This window comes from Oncorhynchus mykiss, chromosome 31, assembly GCF_013265735.2.
Source record: "Oncorhynchus mykiss isolate Arlee chromosome 31, USDA_OmykA_1.1, whole genome shotgun sequence".
NCBI lineage: Eukaryota > Metazoa > Chordata > Actinopteri > Salmoniformes > Salmonidae > Oncorhynchus > Oncorhynchus mykiss.
This window is the reverse complement of record NC_050571.1, coordinates 29,900,070-29,923,093: the sequence shown is the minus strand read 5'-3', so window position 1 is coordinate 29,923,093 and position 23,024 is coordinate 29,900,070. Positions and strand designations below refer to the sequence as shown.

The window sequence follows — 23,024 nt, the reverse complement described above, 5'->3', positions numbered from 1 at the left end:
GTCTGCTTGAGGGGGAATGTACACAGCTGTGACTATAACTGACGAGAATTATCTTATCTTGGTAGGTAAAATGGGCAGCATTTGATTGTAAGGAATTCTAGGTCGGGTGAGCAGAAGGACTTGAGTTCCTGTATGTTGTTATGATTACACCATAAGTTGTTCATCATGAAGCACACACCCACGCCCTTCCTCTTCCCAGAGAGGTGTTTATCTCTGTCGGGGCGATGCATGGAGAAGCCCGGTGGCTGAACCAATTCCGACAACATATCCCGAGATTTGCGTATAATAGCATTTCCATCGACATTTTTGCATAATTATTTTTACTGACACAAAAAGATTTGGAAAGTTGACCTGTTTCCATCAGGTCTGTTATGACATTATTTATCCGATATGTACTTTACCCGCATAAAAATCCTGGATGGAAACCTGGTTATAGAAATAACCAATATCCAAAATGACAATGAATTTCTATTTTATCCTTAAAGCAGGGTCAATATCAGGTAATAGAAATGTCTAGAAGCGAATAATGAAGACATACTAATTTACCTCGCACCTGACCAACTGAACAACATGTGCGTGTGTGTATGTTTGTGCACACATACATGTACGTGTGTGTGTGTGTGCGTATGTTTGTGTTTGTTTGGGTAAACACTGTGTACAATTAAAGGCTTGGGGACTGCTGGGAAGATTTGTATCAACAATATATGGTGATTTATCTTCTGAAATTAAATCGGCAACCCTTGACCCTCCCTTGACAAATGAAAGGGGGAGACCTGTGATTTACGGTGTCACGGCTTATGGGATGGCTACAGCATATCCCACCTCACAGCCTCACAGCACATCTGCCTGTCAGTGTACTGTTACCTAGCGCTCACATCCCCCATTATATAAACCCACCTGGAAGAACCAACACACTCACACACTCACACACACACCCATTATCACCATAGCAACACCCCCACCCCCTGCACACACAGCATGTGTAATGTGTAGAGAGCATTTTGGTCATTTCTATGCACTCTCCGAGAAGCAATGTGACTACTCCCTGGTCACCTGACAGGATGCATGCCCATGTAAGGAGAGAGGACGTTGATGCAGTCTTAAAGGAGCAGTCACACCATAACCCATCCTGGTCCTCTCCTGTTGACTTAAAGGAGCAGTCACACCATAACCCATCCTGATCCTCTCCTGTTGACTTAAAGGAGCAGTCACACCAAAACCCATCCTGATCCTCTCCTGTGGACTTAAAGGAGCAGTCACACCAAAACCCATCCTGATCCTCTCCTGTTGACTTAAAGGAGCAGTCACACCAAAACCCATCCGTATCCTCTCCTGTTGACTTAAAGGAGCAGTCACACCATAACCCATCCTGATCCTCTCCTGTTGTCTTAAAGGAGCAGTCACACCAAAGCCCATTTGCGATGGCTCTATGTTCTACTGATCATACTAAACATTTTTGTGGGTGTCGATATGGTTGTCCTTGTTCGATTGAGCCAGTGGACTTCTTTCAGCGATGTTGATATCGGCGGATTCATTGCTAAATATACAAGCAGACATCATTTTCCAGTCGCTGAAAGACTACAACTTGTGTTGCTCTGGCCCCCGTCCCTCCCTCAAGCCAGGCTTTATTTAAAAGGAGGCAGACACTAACAACAATCCTTTGGGCACAACTGAAATTGGTGATATTCAACCATACATGTTTCAACCGGAATATAGCAAATAGGATTCGAAACAAAAGGTTTAGAAGCTCAGCTACAGCCGATGCCAGCACCAAGAGGGCAGATAACAAATACGATGCCTAGCTAAGTAAGTTATGTTTCCTGCAAAGCACCGAGCTAACTTGAGTGGGTTGAGTCACTGATGTGATCTTCCTGTCTCGGTTGGCGCACCCCCTTATGTTGTGCCGTGGCGGAGATCTTTGTGCGCTATACTCGGCCTTGTCTCAGGATGGTAAGTTGGTGGTTGAAGATATCCCTCTAGTGGTGTGGGGGCTGTGCTTTGGCAAAGTGGGTGGGGTTATATCCTTCCTGTTTGGCCCTGTCCGGGGGTATCATCGGATGGGGCCACAGTATCTCCTGACCCCTCCTGTCTTAGCCTCCAGTATTTATGCTGCAGTAGTTTATGTGTCGAGGGGCTAGGGTCAGTTTGTTATATCTGGAGCATTTCTCCTGTCTTATCTGGTGTCCTGTGTGAATTTAAGTATGCTCTCTCTAATTCTCTCTTTCTTTCTCTCTCTCGGAGGACCTGAGCCCTAGGACCATGCCTCAGGACTACCTGGCATGATGACTCCTTGCTGTCCCCAGTCCACCTGGCCGTGCTGCTGCTCCAGTTTCAACTGTTCTGCCTGCGGCTATGGAATCCTGACCTGTTCACCGGACGTGCTACCTGTCCCAGACCTATTATTTGACCATGCTGGTAATTTATGAACATTTGAACATCTTGGCCATGTTCTGTTATAATCTCCACAGCCAGAAGATGACTGGCTACCCCTCATAGCCTGGTTCCTCTCTAGGTTTCTTCCTAGGTTTTGGCCTTTCTAGGGAGTTTTTCCTAGCCAACGTGCTTCAACACCTGCATTGCTTGCTGTTTTGGGTTTTTGGCTGCGTTTCTGTACAGCACTTTGAGATATCAGCTGATGTACGAAGGGCTTTTTAAATACATTTGATTTGATTTGATTTATCCACTGAAACCTATATTGCGTATTGCTGGCTAACATACTACAGTGGGGTGAAATTAAATAATTTTTCTGTTTGCTAATTTAGCTAGCTAAACAACTACCAGTAGCCATATATAAACCTATTAGCTTTTCAGTCATAGGTATGACTAGCTACTAAACAGCAAGCTACAACTTTACAACCAGCCACCTAATGTCACGCCCTGACCTTAGTTATCTTTGTTTTCTTTATTATTTTGGTTAGGTCAGGGTGTGACATGGGTGATTGGTTTAGTTTTTGTATTGTCTATGTGTAGTTGCCTGTCAGCACAAGAAGAATGTATGCTTATCACGCTGCGCCTTGGTCTCATCAATATGGCGAACGTGACACCTAAAGCTAGGTTTACCAGCAAACATTTGTACATGACTGGAGTTGGCTAGCAATTTAGCCTGGTGCCTGCTAACTTGTTATTTTTTATATATATTTTTTTAATTTAAACTTTATTTAACTAGGCAAGTCAGTTAAGAACAAATTCTTATTTACAATGACGGCCTACACCGGCCAAACCCAGACGACGCCAATTGTGCACCGCTCTATGGGATTCCCAATCATGGCCAGTTGTGATACAGCCTGGATTCGAACCAGGGTGTCTGTAGTGATGCCTCTAGCACTGAGATGCAGTGCCTTAGACCGCTGCGCCACTTGCCTCGCATTTGTAACTTGTTAGCAAACGTGTCGCATCAGCAACTGTAAGTAATTTACTAGTTGGCTATGTAACAAAATTGACGAGGGTTGACATTGGTTATGATTATGACCTTGGATGCATTTCAGTCCAAAAATTATAGGTATAATGCAAGATACGATTCCAAACAGATGTAAATAACAAGTATTGTATAGCCATAGATAGCTAAGTTTACAAGCAAACAGTGAGGAGAAACAATAATACAACAATTTACTATTGTAAATCTCTAAAACTGAAGCTATACCTTAAAATATATTTGCCTAAGCATGCCTGATAGACATGGTTGTAGGTAGATACGGTCTGCCTGCCTACAGTACCTAGGCTCATTTGTACGGTCTGGTCACTGTGCAAAGGTTGAAGATTATGCCCTATTTCTTTTTATTAGGCTTGATATTGTTGTATGTTCAACTAGTCTACCCTAATGTTGATGTTGTGCTGGCATGGTTCAACTGTTGTTCAAAGTATAATTTTGTTTGTTTTTTGTCTTACACATAATACCGTGTGGTGCCTGGGCTTCTTCCTGAACTGGATTTTTGATACAGAAACAGAATTCCTTTGCCTGCGTGTGCCATTGTAGCATAACTGTTTCCTGTGAACTGTATCCCTCTCGAGGGATTAGACATTATGCTCGATTTCAAGCACATGACTCATGAGAATCTGAATGGCAGTTTGATCAAAACACTCCTCTCACAGCTTTACAAGTATTCCCTGAACTTACCATATGTCTCCTTGGAATAGCAATTCCATCATGACCACCCCCCCCCCATCATCTGCTGATCACCAGTTCTCTTAGCTACACTGTTACACCAGATAATGATATTTAACCAACATTGTTGCTATCTATTACTGGGAGTTACAGGACAGGTACTGTTTGGTGTAGCACAGAGACGTTTTGACCAACCTTAGTGTCATGTCTGTGGACTATTCATTAATGTAACAACTGTTATATGAAATCAGTTCTCTATGTGTAATTATTATTACTTGATTTAAATAATCACGTAAACATTAAGTAACTAGGAAGTCAGGGCACCACGGGAAAATGTTGTTTAAAGAGTTACTGTACACTTATTAATGTATTATTGCCTCATCAGTCATATTCTGAAGGTCGCAAACCCTTGGAATTGGCTTAATTATTTATTTACTAACTAAATAATCACACATAATTGCATAAACACACACACAGAATAGGTTATACATTGGTTACTACATAATAAAATGAAAAGTTCCTAGTGGACTAAGCCCGATATGACGGCTTGGTAGACAATGGAAAGGGGTGGGGACAGATAGAGTGGGAAAGACAAAGGACTTCACTATCGTACACACATCTGATAACTAGGCTCATGGAAATGCTAACACTTTGCACATGAACAGCCTCTCATTCAAAAATAAATGGCATTTTATATATTTACAACTGTAGGTCTTTTTTGTCTCTCTCTGTGATCACCGGTCCCTCTGCTGGAGAATCAGTCGACAGAAAGTTTCTGGTTTGTCCACTAGAGATCAAAGTCTTTCGTAGTTGTAGCTTGTTATAATGGATACGTCAGGGATACCAATTGTCATTCGATAGTGAAATGTTCTCCAGAATGGACCTTTCAGAGTACCATTTGGTCGTTCGATCGGTCGCGTTTACCAGACTAATGTACTCAAACAGCTGCAGACTGAATGCGTAGTCTTCAGTTTTGTAGAACTTTTCTTCTTAACCATTTGTAACACCAGCGTCCCTATGTCCTCTGGTCTGTATTTAAATTGCCAACCATTTCAACGACGCTACAGCTCCATGCTCTCTGGTCTAATGTACAATTTGTCGCGTTTTTTTATATTGGAGTAGAAAACGGAGCGTTTCATAATTTCCACCCAACATCTGTGTTCACTTGGGGCGGGGTCACTGACTGATCATAAGTTACTATGAAAAATAATTATTATTTAGAAGACTAAAATCACATTGTTATCTTTCCAAAAGTATTCTTATACTTAATTAATTTATTCTATACAACATTCCGATGCAAATCCCATAATTGAGAAGTGTATACAAACAAAGATACAGTAATGTGGTTATACTGTCTTTCATGAAGTCACAAAATGAAACAAATTTGACATGGTCGTTCTTTGATTTCCCACCGATCACCTACCAATTTCTCTAAAATAGGAATATTGTTTCATTCTTCAATTTTGGGATGTAGGAGTCTTGGTGGGAACAGTGTCTTTTGTTCTCCATAGGTTCTCTCCCTCAATACTCCATGGCAGTGAAGAGAGTGTTTCTGCAAGGAATTCACAACCTGTCGTTAAGTCATAAAACTGTGAAGAGAGGGGGGGGGGGGGGGGGGGGGGGGGGGGGCTATGATCCCCCCCCCCCCCCCCCCCCCCCCCCCCCCCCCCCCCCCCCCCCCCCCCCCCCCCCCCCCCCCCCAAGGGCACGCCATGACATTAGCGATGCCGTCTTCGTCCTCGATTTGGGCAAACAGGAGTCTCATCAAATGTATGTCCAGTTGCAGGGGGTCAGTTTGAATTCAGAAAATGCTCCGTTATGAAAATACTTTTTTTGCTCCATAAAGTCGTCCAGCAATACAGTGCATTCGGAAAGTATTCATACCCCTTGACTTTTCCAGTTAGAGCCTTATTCTAAAATGGATTAAATAACCCCCCCCCCCCCCCGCCTCATCAACCTACACACAATACCCCATAATGACAAAGCGAAAAACAGGTTTTTAGCAGCATTGAAGGTCCCGAAGAACACAGTGGCCTCCATCATTCTCAAATGGAAGAAGTTTAGAACCACCAAGACTCTTCCTAGAGCTGGGCGCACGGTCAAACTGAGCAATCGGGGGAAAAGGGCCTTGGTCAGAGTTCCTCTGTGGAGATGGGAGAACCTTCCAGAGGGACAACCATCTCTGTAGCACTCGACCATTCAGACATTTATTGTAGAGTGGCCAGACAGAAGCCACTCCTCAGTAAAGGGACATGACAGCCCCTTTGGAGTTTGCCAAAAGGTACCTAAAGATTCACAGACTATGAGAAACAAGATTATCTTTGGTCTGATGAAAGCAAGGTTGAATTCTTTGGCCTGAAAGCCAAGAGTCACGTCTGGAGGAAACCTGCCACCATCCCTATGGTGAAGCACGGTGGTGGCAGCATCATGCTGTGGGGATGCTTTTCAGCTCCAGGGACTGGGAGACTAGTCAGGTTCGAGGCAGAGATTAACGGAGCAAAGTACAGAGAGATCCTTGATGAAAACCTGCTCCAGAGCGCTCAGGACCTCAGACTGGGGCGAAGGTTCACCTTCCAACAGGACAATGACCCTAAGCACACAGCCAAGACAACGCAGGAGTGGCTTCGAGACAAGTCTCTGAATGTCCTTGAGTGGCCCAGCCAGAGCCCGGACTTGAACCCAATCTAACATCTCCGGAGAGAGCTGAAAATAGCTGTGCAGCAACGCTCCCCATCCAACCTGACAGAGCTTTAGAGTATCTGCAGAGAAAAATGGGAGAAACTCCCCAAATGCAGGTGTGCCACACTTGTAGCGTCATACCCAAGAAGACTTGAGGCTGTAATAGCTGACAAAGGTACTTCAACAAAGTATTGAGTAAAGGGTCTGAATTTACTTATGTAAATGTGATATTTCAGGGGGATTTAAACATTTGCAACAATTAAAAAAAACAACTGTTTTTCTTTGCATTATGAGGTATTGTGTGTAGATTGATGAGGGGAAAAACGATTTAATCCATTTAAGAATTATGCTGTAACATAACAAAATGGTAAAACGTCAAGGGGTCTGAATACTTTCCGAATGCACTGTGCGTGCGCCGTCATCGTGTCCATTTCAAGTCTTCTCACACATTGATCGAGCCAGGTCTATGTCATCATGATATGAGGTACTTTGGGGTGGACATACACCTGTCTCGATCAATGAAAGAAGACTTGGCATAGACAAGATGTCTGCAAACGTCTTGGTGAATCACATTATCTGGTGTAAGAATCTATAACTACAGTTCTCTGCACTTCTGTGTCTCTGCACCTGACATACATTTGGACACACTGAACTGTACTACTGTACTTAAAATGTGTATGTTACTTTTACCATATACCATTGTTGTGAAATACCCAGTTCTCTTGATGTAGCATTAAATAGTGTACACTCCTTCCTGTATTGTAGATATCCAAAGAACATTTGTTTATTTGTCAATCTGAATGTCTAGCATCTGTTTGATGCAACAGAGCCATGTACAACTTATATAAATATCTTCTATGAATCCATAAGGGCCGACATATTCCGAAGATTCATAGAAAATATCCATCTTTATTTTATGGTGGTTCTACAGCAGGGCTCTCCAACCCTGTTCCCGGAGACATACCGTCCTGTAGGACCTACCCAATTCTAATAATAAACTGAGCCAGGTTAGTTACAACTGGGGTTGGAGCAAAAACCTACAGGAGGATAGCTCTCCAGGAACAGGGTTGGAGACCCCATGTTCTACATGGTCTTAGGCCAGGAATTCCCAAACTCGGTCCTGGGGATCCCAAGGGGTGCATGTTTAGCTTTCTGCCATAGCACTACACAGCTGATCATCAAGCTTTGATTATTTGAGTCAGCTGTGTAGTGCTAGGGCAAAAACTAAAATGTGCACCCCTTGGGGTCCCCAGGACCGAGTTTGGGAAACACTGTCTTATGTTGAGCCACACTGGCTGCGTTTACACAGTCAGCCCAATTCTGATCTTTTTTCCACTACTTGGTCCAATTTGTGAAAAAATATCAGAATTGGGATGCCTGTGTAAACGCAGAATAAGTACTTTATCCGGCTTCGTTACACTGGCAATGGTGTTATGGCGATGGTCTTGTCCGGTCTGCAGTGAACGGCCAGCTGGATAAGACTCTGACGAAAGTGTTGTAGGGCTTCTTAACACCAACTGTTTTGTCCTCTTGCAGAAGATTTGCTGGTACTGCATGTCTCCTGGAAAGACATGGTCGTGTTCTTAGCATTTTACACTTTTTGCGGAATGGACGTAGGGCAACACGCCTTTGTTGGTAAAGGTGTCAACCAAATGGGACCGGATAGAGTATTGTTTAGGGACAATGAGGGGGGCATTGGGAGCTGTTTTTGAGAGGAAAGATCAGTCAACAAAGTGAATGGGCTAAAGAAGGTGTAAAAGTCTTAGGAAGACAGCTCTTACACAGTATGAATGGTTGTGTATGGGAGATTGAGGAGAAATGACACCCCAATCCCTCTCATACACAACAATGCATGTACTGTCTAAGCACAACCAAAAACCCCTTCCTCATCTCAAAGTACTGTCTGTAAACCTTCCCCAGCCCATTGACTTTGACACATCATTCTTGTCAATAGCAGTCAGCTTGTGTTTTATAGATAAGGGTGGAATAGATAGCTTCCAAATTGAGACTCGTATTTGGTAACATTAGCTAGTTCACGTTAGCTAACATCAGCCAGGGACAGAACATGTTTACTCTGCTGAAGGTAGCTAGCAGTCTAACAGTGACTACCATGGCATGGCATAGGTTAAATTGATTGACAGTGTGTATACCAAAAGATAGCCCCATGATTTAGCTAATGGCTTTCAGTGTTCAATACAGGACTGTAACGTTAGCTAGCTAACTTACCCAGCTAGGCTAGCAAGCTAGCTAACGCTAGGTTAACTCTAATTGAGAATCTTTCGTTTTGTTGTGAACGAAAAAAATTGATGGTATCGCATCACTTCTCCGCTGTCGTCGAAATGGATTCCCCATAATTTCAGCCAGAAAATTCCTCTGATAATCTTTGGTCACTGCATCATTGGTGATGGGCGCAACGCAAGCAACTGGCAGAATCTGGGTTAATTGGGTGTGAATCTCTGGAATGGTCATTTCCGCGCTTGTTTGTAATTAGCACAGAACACCACACAGGCATGATGACAACCATTAGTGTAAACAAAACGTTTTCAAAAATATTTTGCCTCGAGAAATTCTGAGATTACTGTGTGTTGGTCGTTCTAAGTAAACAACGCCATTATTCAAGTTTGTGGACACGCCCCCTCTAACTAGCGGGTGGTGTCAGGATTCGCTATGAATGCCAGACTTAGTGGTTCACTATGAGCAGACGAATACAAAGGGGCACTTCCTGATTCTACCAGTGAAATGAAAATGTGCTAGTTGTAAGCTTGTGGTTTGGATAATGTTGATGTTTATGATAAGGGGCGGCAGGGTAGCCTACTGGTTGGACTAGTAACCGGAAGGTTGCAAGTTCAAACCCCCGAGCTGACAAGGTAAAAATCTGTCGTTCTGAACAGGCAGTTAACCCACTGTTCCTAGGCCGTCATTGAAAATAAGAATTTGTTCTTAACTGACTTGCCTAGAGGTTAAGATTAAAAAATAAAAAATAAAACATAATGTTGTTAATATAGTAATGACTATATGCCATAGCAGGTCTGTCTCTCTCAGGATGAATCTCTACATCAGAACACTATCCACCTGTTTCCTCAGAAGAAGAAAAGGAATATAGCAAGACATCTTCCCAGCAACATGAAAAAGAACAACCATACAGCAAATATTGTCAACATGGTCAATAGGAATGTATCCAGAGGAATTGACATAAGACATACTCTTATCAATCGTCAAAACTCTCACCTGTATGACCTGTATGACCTGTATGACCTCACCTGTATGACACACACACACAAACTCTGCACTGAACCAGAATATAGCCTGCCAAGGAGCCTACAGTTTGCTCTACCAGAAACACAGAGACAGGAAACAAAGGCTCCACGGCTGTGACTCCTATTAATAGGCCCCAGTGGCAGAGAACAGCTGCTCCACCAACACAGCACATCCAACTGATAGAATAATGATAGAGAGAGAGAGCAAGAGAAAGGGAGGGGATAAGAGAAAGAGAGAGGGTAAGAATAAGAGCAAGAGAGCGAGGTTGAGATGGAAGAAAACAAGGAAAAGGGCGAGTCAAGAGAATAGTGTAGGTAAGGTGTAGTGGTGTAGGGGTGTTGGATAGATGTGGTGGAGGGGTGTTGGATAGGTAAGGTGTGGTGTTGGATAGGTAAGGTGTAGTGGTGGAGGGGTGTTGGATAGATAAGGTGTAGTGGTGGTGGGGTGTTGGATAGGTAAGGTGTAGTGGTGGAGGGGTGTTGGATAGGTAAGGTGTAGTGGTGGAGGGGTGTTGGATAGGTAAGGTATAGTGGTGGACGGGTGCTGGATAGGTAAGGTGTAGTGGTGGAGGGGTGTTGGATAGATAAGGTGTAGTGGTGGAGGGGTGTTGGATATATAAGGTGTGGTGTTGGATAGATAAGATGTAGTGGTGGAGGGGTGTTGGATAGATAAGGTGTAGTGGTGGAGGGGTGTTGGATAGATAAGGTGTAGTGGTGGAGAGGTGTTGGATAGATAAGGTGTAGTGGTGGGGGGGTGTTGGATAGGTAAGGTATAGTGGTGGAGGGGTGTTGGATAGATAAGGTGTAGTGGTGGAGGGGTGTTGGATAGATAAGGTGTAGTGGTGGGGGGGTGTTGGATAGGTAAGGTATAGTGGTGGAGGGGTGTTGGATAGATAAGGTGTAGTGGTGGAGGGGTGTTGGATAGATAAGGTGTAGTGGTGGGGGGGTGTTGGATAGGTAAGGTATAGTGGTGGAGGGGTGTTGGATAGATAAGGTGTAGTGGTGGAGGGGTGTTGGATAGATAAGGTGTAGTGGTGGAGGGGTGTTGGATAGGTAAGGTGTAGTGGTGGAGGGGTGTTGGATAGATAAGGTGTAGTGGTGGAGGGGTGTTGGATAGATAAGGTGTAGTGGTGGAGGGGTGTTGGATATATAAGGTGTAGTGGTGGAGGGGTGTTGGATATATAAGGTGTGGTGTTGGATAGATAATGTGTAGTGGTGGAGGGGTGTTGGATAGATAAGGTGTAGTGGTGGAGGGGTGTTGGATAGATAAGGTGTAGTGGTGGAGGGGTGTTGGATAGGTAAGGTGTCGTGGTGGAGGGGTGTTGGATAGGTAAGGTGTAGTGGTGGAGGGGTGTTGGATAGATAAGGTGTAGTGGTGGAGGGGTGTTGGATAGATAAGGTGTAGTGGTGGTGGGGTGTTGGATAGATAAGGTGTAGTGGTGGAGGGGTGTTGGATAGATAAGGTGTAGTGGTGGAGGGGTGTTGGATAGGTAAGGTATAGTGGTGGAGGGGTGTTGGATAGGTAAGGTGTCGTGGTGGAGGGGTGTTGGATAGGTAAGGTATAGTGGTGGAGGGGTGTTGGATAGATAAGGTGTAGTGGTGGAGGGGTGATGGATAGATAAGGTGTAGTGGTGGAGGGGTGTTGGATAGATAAGGTGTAGTGGTGGAGAGGTGTTGGATAGGTAAGGTGTAGTGGTGGAGGGGTGTTGGATAGGTAAGGTATAGTGGTGGATGGGTGTTGGATAGATAAGGTGTAGTGGTGGAGGGGTGTTGGATAGGTAAGGTGTAGTGGTGGGGGGGGTGTTGGATAGGTAAGGTGTAGTGGTGGGGGGGGTGTTGGATAGGTAAGGTGTAGTGGTGGAGGGGTGATGGATAGATAAGGTGTAGTGGTGGGGGGGTGTTGGATAGGTAAGGTGTAGTGGTGGACAGAGAGAGAGACAGAGAGCGGGAGAGAGAGATAGCGAGAGAATAAAGACAAGTGTGTGCATGAGACTGCATAATCACGCCGGTTTATTTACACATTTAATTCCTGCAGTGAAGCAATGTATTTAAATCACATGATCCATGCTAAATACAGCATCATTTGAGGATGTACGGATGAGTGTGTGTATAGTATGGCTGGAAATGTGACTGGGAATAAAAGAGAGATGCAAAAGAAGGAATGAAAAATGGAGAGAAAGAGAGCGAGAGAGAGAGAGAGTCAGAACTGTCTGTAGGGATGCAGGCAGGGGGAGGAATGTGGTTACCATGGCAACCCAATGAAGGCTGAGCTTTGGGTGTTTATTCCAGCTCTGACTGCGCGTTGCACTGCACCGGCCCTCGCTTCTCTGCCGCCTAACTCTCTCCATCCTCCCCCACGCTCTCTTTCTCCCTATATTTCTCCCTCGCTCACTCATCCCTCCCCCGCCGCCTCCTCGGCTCCCTCCATGAGAGAGAGAGGAACTCAGCACTACCCACCCAGCTCCATATTATCCAGCCCAGCTATTCACTGAGCACCATTGAGTCAAACTGTACTGTCACTGTGCTTTTATGTTGATATTACATTACCATAGAGCTCAGTGATCCTGTACCACCGTGCCTTAACCCAGGCAGCAGCCCCCTACCCTCTACCCCCCGAACCTCTCTCCTAATGCCCCCGCCCCATGCACTAGTTCTCGGCTCAGCTGAAAAGCCAGCGCCTGTGGGTATTATGCTGCCGTGTGCCGCTGGGTGTGTTGTGATTGGGAAGGCATGTGAAAACAAGGCCTTCCATGGTACTGTACTGTTGTACTAGGGAACATGGACAGGAGGCCTCCCTCCCGCTCCCTGACAGACAGACAGACAGACACAGGGGCTGTGTGACAGCAGGTGAGTCACACCCCTCCATTCTGAGGTAACGTGACCTGCTACAGATTACACTAACATACAGTAGAGAGCAGTGGAGGTTGCTGAGGGGAGGAAGGCTCACAATAATGGCTGGAACGGAGTAAATGGAATGGCATCAAACACATGGGAACCATGTTTGATGTATTTGATACCATTCCACTAATTCCGCTCCAGTCATTACAACGAGCCTGTCCTCCCCAATTAAGGTGCCACCAGCCTCCTGTGGTATAGACATATTTTTGATCTTTGATGATTCATCATACATTCATGATTTACATAATTTACATATTGTCTCAAAACATATATATTTTTAAAGATATTCGAAAGTATGACAGTTTACCAAATTAGAAGAAGCTAAATACCATGAACTACCAGGCCCCATCATCTGCCCAGTGTTTACATAAGAAGTTGAAACGGCTGTCAACATGCTTGCCACTTCCTTACTTGACATAATGAACCTAAACTAAGCAATTTTACAGCCTCCATCTCCACAAATATCTAATTGAAAAATAGAGGTGGAATTTCAGAAACCCACACCAGCAAAATCTACAACAATTGAAAATATTCTCATATCAACAATATGATGAATTGTACTAAAGGCTGTGGTCATGACAACTGATATCACTGATTTGAGTCTCTGGGATTTGTCTGTGATTCCGTGTGATGCAGGAGCTGTGACATCCTTCTCTGATTATTAACATGTTCAAAAAGGTCATTGAGCTTAATGAAAAAAATAACGAAAGGGCACCCATGTGACGCTTCACTGAGCAAGCTGGAACAGGAGTGTGAGAGAGACACTCTGATTGGGCTCCTTTACGTTATGGAGCGTTCATTTGACCCATGGGTGACCCTGGGTGACTGACCTTAGGCGTCTCGATGTGGTAGCGGCTCACCAGCCCCAACACATGCTCCACCTTCTGAGGGTTCCTCCTGCTGGTCACTCGTACCCGCGACACTCCCTCCTCCTCCTCAGAGTTCTGTAGGAAGGACAGGATGGAATAGATCAATACCTGATTAATATAGCAACACGCATGCCCCGCCCACCCGAGGAGCTGTCTTTTTCAGCCATCTATTTCCTGTGTTTTGGGGCGAAAAATCCATTTGTCACTTAAATGGTCACTGGATTGATTGCTTTCATTTGACTCCTGCGACTCTTTCATACTTGCTTGTGCCTGACGTTTTTTTCCAATTGACGTTATGACCGTGGAAATGTTTGTAAATGACCTGTCAAGCACATCCCGGTAATGGTGGAAATAGGATCAATGGAATACATTGTCTTATCGTTGAATCAACAAGAACGCTAAACCTTCGTCAGGGATTTAACGCACCGTCACAACACTTACATCACAAGGAACCTTTATTTTGATGGTAGTTAATTTTGTGTGGAATTGAAATAGAGTATTCATTTAATACAGTTGAAATGTTTACAAAATTAGATTCCGAAAATGAACACTCAGAAAGTGATATTATGTCTGCTCTCGCAAACAATGTAAAGTATGTATAGCTTGGTTTAATCAATAGCCAAGCATGTTGATCTTTAAACCAAGGGAATCCTGCTATTGACACACTTTAATTAATGAGGCAGTCTAGACAGGGCAGTGAGTGCAGGTAGGTCTAGACAGAGCAGGTGAGTACAGGTAGGTCTAGACAGAGCAGGTGAGTACAGGTAGGTCTAGACAGAGCAGGTGAGTACAGGTAGGTCTAGACAGAGCAGGTGAGTACAGGTAGGTCTAGACAGAGCAGGTGAGTACAGGTAGGCCTAGACAGAGCAGGTGAGTACAGGTAGGCCTAGACAGAGCAGGTGAGTACAGGTAGGCCTAGACAGAGCAGGTGAGTACAGATAGGCCTAGACAGAGCAGGTGAGTGCAGGTAGGTCTAGACAGAGCAGGTGAGTACAGGTAGGTCTAGATAGAGCAGGTGAGTACGGGTAGGTCTATACAGAGCAGGTGAGTACGGGTAGGCCTAGACAGAGCAGGTGAGTACAGGTAGGTCTAGAAGGAGCAGGTGAGTGCAGGTAGGTCTAGAAGGAGCAGGTGAGTGCAGGTAGGGTAGACAGAGCAGGTGAGTACAGGTAGGTCTAGACAGAGCAGGTGAGTACAGGTAGGTCTAGACAGAGCAGGTGAATACAGGTAGGGTAGACAGAGCAGGTGAGTGCAGGTAGAGTAGACAGAGCAGGTGAGTACAGGTAGGGTAGACAGAGCAGGTGAGTACAGGTAGGGTAGACAGAGCAGGTGTTTAGTGGTTGCAGCCCTGTTCCACTCATTTCTGTTACTTTATTCATATATGTAAATACAGTTGGCATGTTTATGCAAATGAGGCACATATCATGTTCTATATTTTAACACAAAATGTATATTTTTAAATACCTGATACAATAAGCACATTTATATATGAGTGAAATCAACAACAACAAAAAAGGTGTCTTGGACAATAAATTGAATACCTGAATTCCCACCAAAATCCCTGAACTCTGTGCCAGTAAAATGTTTTATCTGCTATAATTAAGACAATCTCTCATTACAACAATTCAAAATGTTTGGAGTATCTTCATCCAATATCCAACTGCTGCATTTATTAGAATACTTTTTAAAACCTTTGAACAATTTGGATGAGCGTTGCTAGATGAATATTCACACAGTGTTTACTGCCAGAGAAGAGTCCAATACAGTAAAACCAGTAAAGAGTCAACGTTTATGGACCTTTTATGGACAACGTTTATGGGTAGCTATGAGTAATATAGTAAAACCAGTAAAAAGACAACGTTTATGGGTAGCTATGAGTAATACAGTAAAACAGTAAAAAGACAACGTTTATGGGTAGCTATGAGTAATATAGTAAAACCAGTAAAAAGACAACGTTTATGGACCTTTTATGGACAACGTTTATGGGTAGCTATGAGTAATACAGTAAAACCAGTAAAAAGACAACGTTTATGGGTAGCTATGAGTAATACAGTAAAACCAGTAAAAAGACAACGTTTATGGGTAGCTATGAGTAATACAGTAAAACCAGTAAAAAGACAACGTTTATGGGTAGCTATGAGTAATACAGTAAAACCAGTAAAAAGACAACGTTTATGGGTAGCTATGAGTAATACAGTAAAACCAGTAAAAAGACAACGTTTATGGGTAGCTATGAGTAATACAGTAAAACCAGTAAAAAGACAACGTTTATGGGTAGCTATGAGTAATACAGTAAAACCAGTAAAAAGACAACGTTTATGGGTAGCTATGAGTAATACAGTAAAACCAGTAAAAAGACAACGTTTATGGGTAGCTATGAGTAATACAGTAAAACCAGTAAAAAGACACCGTTTATGGACCTTTTATGGACAACGTTTATGGGTAGCTATGAGTAATACAGTAAAACCAGTAAAAAGACAACGTTTATGGGTAGCTATGAGTAATACAGTAAAACCAGTAAAAAGACAACATTTATGGGTAGCTATGAGTAATACAGTAAAACCAGTAAAAAGACAACGTTTATGGACCTTTTATGGACAACGTTTATGGGTAGCTATGAGTAATACAGTAAAACCAGTAAAAAGACAACGTTTATGGGTAGCTATGAGTAATACAGTAAAACCAGTAAAAAGACAACGTTTATGGGTAGCTATGAGTAATACAGTAAAACCAGTAAAAAGACAACGTTTATGGACCTTTTATGGACAACGTTTATGGGTAGCTATGAGTAATACAGTAAAACCAGTAAAAAGACAACGTTTATGGGTAGCTATGAGTAATACAGTAAAACCAGTAAAAAGACAACGTTTATGGGTAGCTATGAGTAATATAGTAAAACCAGTAAAAAGACAACGTTTATGGACCTTTTATGGACAACGTTTATGGACCTTTTATGGACAACGTTTATGGGTAGCTATGAGTAATACAGTAAAACCAGTAAAAAGACAACGTTTATGGGTAGCTATGAGTAATACAGTAAAACCAGTAAAAAGACAACGTTTATGGGTAGCTATGAGTAATATAGTAAAACCAGTAAAAAGACAACGTTTATGGGTAGCTATGAGTAATACAGTAAAACCAGTAAAAAGACAAAGTTTATGGGTAGCTATGAGTAATACAGTAAAACCAGTAAAAAGACAACGTTTATGGACCTTTTATGGACAACGTTTATGGGTAGCTATGAGTAATACAGTAAAACCAGTAAAAAGACAACGTTTATGGGTAGCTATGAGTAATACAGTAAAACCAGTAAAAAGACAACGTTTATGGGTAGCTGTGAGTAATACAGTAAAACCAGTAAAAAGACAACGTTTATGGACCTTTTATGGACAACGTTTATGGGTAGCTATGAGTAATACAGTAAAACCAGTAAAAAGACAACGTTTATGGACCTTTTATGGACAACGTTTATGGGTAGCTATGAGTAATACAGTAAAACCAGTAAAAAGACAACGTTTATGGGTAGCTATGAGTAATACAGTAAAACCAGTAAAAAGACAACGTTTATGGACCTTTTATGGACAACGTTTATGGGTAGCTATGAGTAATATAGTAAAACCAGTAAAAAGACAACGTTTATGGACCTTTTATGGACAACGTTTATGGGTAGCTATGAGTAATATAGTAAAACTAGTAAAAAGACAACGTTTATGGGTAGCTATGAGTAATACAGTAAAACAGTAAAAAGACAACGTTTATGGGTAGCTATGAGTAATACAGTAAAACCAGTAAAAAGACAACGTTTATGGGTAGCTATGAGTAATACAGTAAAACCAGTAAAAAGACAACGTTTATGGGTAGCTATGAGTAATATAGTAAAACTAGTAAAAAGACAACGTTTATGGGTAGCTATGAGTAATATAGTAAAACTAGTAAAAAGACAACGTTTATGGGTAGCTATGAGTAATACAGTAAAACCAGTAAAAAGACAACGTTTATGGGTAGCTATGAGTAATACAGTAAAACCAGTAAAAAGACAACGTTTATGGGTAGCTATGAGTAATACAGTAAAACCAGTAAAAAGACAACGTTTATGGGTAGCTATGAGTAATACAGTAAAACCAGTAAAAAGACAACGTTTATGGGTAGCTATGAGTAATACAGTAAAACCAGTAAAAAGACAAAGTTTATGGGTAGCTATGAGTAATATAGTAAAACCAGTAAAAAGACAACGTTTATGGACCTTTTATGGACAACGTTTATGGGTAGCTATGAGTAATACAGTAAAACCAGTAAAAAGACAACGTTTATGGGTAGCTATGAGTAATACAGTAAAACCAGTAAAAAGACAACGTTTATGGGTAGCTATGAGTAATACAGTAAAACCAGTAAAAAGACAACGTTTATGGGTAGCTATGAGTAATACAGTAAAACCAGTAAAAAGACAACGTTTATGGACCTTTTATGGACAACGTTTATGGGTAGCTATGAGTAATACAGTAAAACCAGTAAAAAGACAACGTTTATGGGTAGCTATGAGTAATACAGTAAAACCAGTAAAAAGACAACGTTTATGGACCTTTTATGGACAACGTTTATGGGTAGCTATGAGTAATACAGTAAAACCAGTAAAAAGACAACGTTTATGAACCTTTTATGGACAACGTTTATGGGTAGCTATGAGTAATACAGTAAAACCAGTAAAAAGACAACGTTTATGGACCTTTTATGGACAACGTTTATGGGTAGCTATGAGTAATACAGTAAAACCAGTAAAAAGACAACGTTTATGGACCTTTTATGGACAACGTTTATGGGTAGCTATGAGTAATATAGCGGCTGGGCACTCTTTCCGCCTGCCTCTCTGCTAACGACCAATGACTGACTGATATTTGTTGTGCAAACAGTCACCGGGGCCCAGTAGAACAAATGGAGTAAAGCCACAGTATAAACTGGACGGACCAGTCTATCAAATATCTGTTGAACATGACAAACATGACAGGAGTAATTCCTACACACTAAAAACAAATGGTTCAATTAGTGTCAAATAAGGGTTCTTTGGATTGTGACCATATCGGATCCCTTTTTGATGCTGTACTGAACCCTTTTTGGAAGGTTCTATAAAGAACCATGCTCATATGGTTCTAAATGGAACCGTTATGGTGCTATAAAAGAGCCCTTTCCTAAGGTTCTATAAAGAACTATTACACCAGGTTCTATATAGCTCCAAAAGGGGTTCCACTATCATTAAAACCCTTTGAATGGTTCTTTATAGAACCTTAATGGAGAAAGGTTCTGTATAGAATCTCAATCTCAAAGATTCTACAAAGAACCTTTTGAAGAATGAGACAGGCTTACTTCTCCTGGTTAGCAATAGTATATTGTTTAAAATTCCATAGGTTTTATTATTGTGTTAATTGACAAATTGAATCAGTTGTTCTAGCTATGGAACAACTTGGGGCCCCTGGGGAGAAACAAGGACCACTGATTCAGACAATAGTTCTCATCTGACGCTCACTGAGTCTTTCACAAGACACCGTCACTGTCCATAGTCATATTTAACTTGTAATGGCATAACACAACATATTAGATCTATTGGAATGACACGCTCACTCACAGTTGCACAAAATGAGCTGTGCGCAAACCACACCCCATAATATTCTAATGAGCCGCTGCCCCTACATTATCACTAAAAGAGGAAAGAACACTTTTTTGAACTGCAAAGATCCATTGAAGGGCTCAAAGGGTTCTTTGGGTCTGTATGGTTCCACATAGAACCATCCCCTCTCCCGAGGAACCCTCATTCCTTGGTGTGTGTGCTCCAGGCTAATGCAGGACAGGCTGGTAGCCTAAAGACTGTAATTGTATGAAAGGATATGAGGATGTTGGCAGCTATTGATTCTTACACACCACGTTATTCAACATTAAATCTGACACAGAGGCTTAGCCTACCTGTGAGCTGCTGTGGCCACAGCTTAACCCGCACAGACCCTTAACAGACAGCAGAGGGCAGCGTTCAGAGTAGGCCAAGGTCACAAAAGGCTCGGGACAAAATTGGATTGATTACTATCCTGATGATCAAGGCTCCAGCGCTTCTTTGTCCTCCCAGCAGAAGTGAAAGCGTGTCCTGATCTTACCCTTAACACGAGGCTGATGTGTGTAATATAGACACCACACTAACAGAAGCATGCAGGCTACTTGACCTCAACCACACCCACTTGAGCAAGAGCTTGAGTTAAACACATCCCTCATCCCGTAAAAAGCATGACATACAGACAGTTGTATCATATTTCAAATGAATGCACATGCATGGTCGAAAGATGAGTCTATGAGTTACTTATCATGAGTCAACAAACAGCATGCAGTGTTCACTAGAAACATTCCTATGAACAGTCATGGTAACGAAATAGACCAATCACACAAATAGGACATTCCATATTTACAGTATCAGGAATCACATTTTTAGGTCCGAACTAGATTCAACTCTTTGTGCTCTCTGTCACCTGGGGCTACATGGCAAACAGCCCAAGAACACAAGGAAGACACAAAGGACATTGATTTAAGGGCCAGTACTCACTGCCCCCCTCTGAGGGGTCTAAATGTATCGCTCTCTCCCTCCAACAGTAACCAGAGAATTGACTACAGAAATGTGTGTTAGAATAACACTATTGCTGCCATGTCTGGTATCTATCTGAAACTTGTTCTCTGAGGATTACTTTGATGTCATCTATATGGATGGGTGATCTCTGTGTTTACTTGTCGTTCTTCAGAGTGAACTCTGATGGTACTGTATGCAATCGTCTTCTCAGGAATGCTGTCTTGTCTCTATGGTAACAAGCCTACCCTGCAGGTCATCACAAATAGACGTGACCCCTTCCTAGAGGTTGGCTGGTTCAATATATTAGTTTTACTACTTTTGGTTTGGTCCGAGGACTGGTCACCAGTTGATTTTGTATACAAACAAGTCAGATCTGGTAGAAATTGAATGGTCTGTTGTCCTCTCTCTTATCCTGTATCCAGTCCATTAGAGAATGGTCTGTTGTCCCCTCTCTTATCCTGTATCCAGTCCATTAGAGAATGGTCTGTTGTCCTCTCTCTTATCCTGTATCCAGCCCATTAGAGAATGGTCTGTTGTACTCTCTCTTATCCTGTATCCAGCCCATTAGAGAATGGTCTGTTGTCCTCTCCCATATCCTGTATCCAGCCCATTAGAGAATGGTCTGTTGTCATCTCTCTTATCCTGTATCCAGCCCATTAGAGAATGGTCTGTTGTCCTCTCTCTTATCCTATATCCAGCCCATTAGAGAATGGTCTGTTGTCATCTCTCTTATCCTGTATCCAGCCCATTAGAGAATGGTCTGTTGTCCTCTCCCATATCCTGTATCCAGCCCATTAGAGAATGGTCTGTTGTCCTCTCTCTTATCCTGTATCCAGCCCATTAGAGAATGGTCTGTTGTCCTCTCTCTTATCCTGTATCCAGCCCATTCGAGAATGGTCTGTTGTACTCTCTCATATCCTGTATCCAGCCCATTAGAGAATGGTCTGTTGTCCTCTCTCTTATCCTGTATCCAGCCCATTAGAGAATGGTCTGTTGTCCTCTCTCTTATCCTGTATCCAGCCCATTAGAGAATGGTCTGTTGTACTCTCTCTTATCCTGTATCCAGCCCATTAGAGAATGGTCTGTTGTCCTCTCTCTTATCCTGTATCCAGCCCATTCGAGAATGGTCTGTTGTACTCTCTCTTATCCTGTATCCAGCCCATTAGAGAATGGTCTGTTGTCCTCTCTCTTATCCTATATCCAGCCCATTAGAGAATGGTCTGTTGTCCTCTCTCTTATCCTGTATCCAGCCCATTAGAGAATGGTCTGTTGTCCTCTCTCTTATCCTGTATAAAGCCCATTAGAGAATGGTCTGTTGTCCTCTCTCTTATCCTGTATCCAGTCCATTAGAGAATGGTCTGTTGTCATCTCTCTTATCCTGTATCCAGCCCATTAGAGAATGGTCTGTTGTCCTCTCTCTTATCCTGTATCCAGCCCATTAGAGAATGGTCTGTTGTCCTCTCTCTTATCCTGTATCCAGCCCATTAGAGAATGGTCTGTTGTCCTCTCTCTTATCCTGTATAAAGCCCATTAGAGAATGGTCTGTTGTCCTCTCTCTTATCCTGTATCCAGTCCATTAGAGAATGGTCTGTTGTCCTCTCTCTTATCCTGTATCCAGCCCATTAGAGAATGGTCTGTTGTCCTCTCTCTTATCCTGTATCCAGCCCATTAGAGAATGGTCTGTTGTACTCTCTCTTATCCTGTATCCACCCCATTAGAGAATGGTCTGTTGTCCTCTCTCTTATCCTGTATCCAGCCCATTAGAGAATGGTCTGTTGTCCTCTCTCTTATCCTGTATCCAGCCCATTAGAGAATGGTCTGTTGTCCTCTCTCTTATCCTGTATCCAGCCCATTAGAGAATGGTCTGTTGTCCTCTCTCTTATCCTGTATAAAGCCCATTAGAGAATGGTCTGTTGTCCTCTCTCTTATCCTCTATCCAGTCCATTAGAGAATGGTCTGTTGTCCTCTCTCTTATCCTGTATCAAGCCCATTAGAGAATGGTCTGTTGTCCTCTCTCTTATCCTGTATCCAGCCCATTAGAGAATGGTCTGTTGTACTCTCTCTTATCCTGTATCCAGCCCATTAGAGAATGGTCTGTTGTCCTCTCTCTTATCCTGTATCCAGCCCATTAGAGAATGGTCTGTTGTCCTCTCTCTTATCCTGTATCCAGCCCATTAGAGAATGGTCTGTTGTCCTCTCTCTTATCCTGTATCCAGCCCATTAGAGAATGGTCTGTTGTCCTCTCTCTTATCCTGTATCCAGCCCATTAGAGAATGGTCTGTTGTCCTCTCTCTTATCCTGTATAAAGCCCATTAGAGAATGGTCTGTTGTCCTCTCTCTTATCCTCTATCCAGTCCATTAGAGAATGGTCTGTTGTCCTCTCTCTTATCCTGTATCAAGCCCATTAGAGAATGGTCTGTTGTCCTCTCTCTTATCCTGTATCCAGCCCATTAGAGAATGGTCTGTTGTACTCTCTCTTATCCTGTATCCAGCCCATTAGAGAATGGTCTGTTGTCCTCTCTCTTATCCTGTATCCAGCCCATTAGAGAATGGTCTGTTGTCCTCTCTCTTATCCTGTATCCAGCCCATTAGAGAATGGTCTGTTGTCCTCTCTCTTATCC

The 23,024-nt window shown here is 42.7% G+C and overlaps 1 protein-coding gene across 2 annotated transcripts in view; it reads right to left on the bottom strand.

Moving 5' to 3' along the window:
* LOC110504964 (disks large homolog 3) overlaps positions 1 to 23,024 on the bottom strand; it is a 181,115-nt gene that overhangs the window by 146,110 nt on the left and 11,981 nt on the right. For both annotated transcript variants that reach the window (XM_036969790.1, XM_036969791.1), the window contains exon 4: positions 13,767 to 13,880. In XM_036969790.1, coding sequence (XP_036825685.1) covers positions 13,767 to 13,880 — 114 coding nt within the window. The remainder of the gene's footprint in view (positions 1 to 13,766; positions 13,881 to 23,024) is intronic.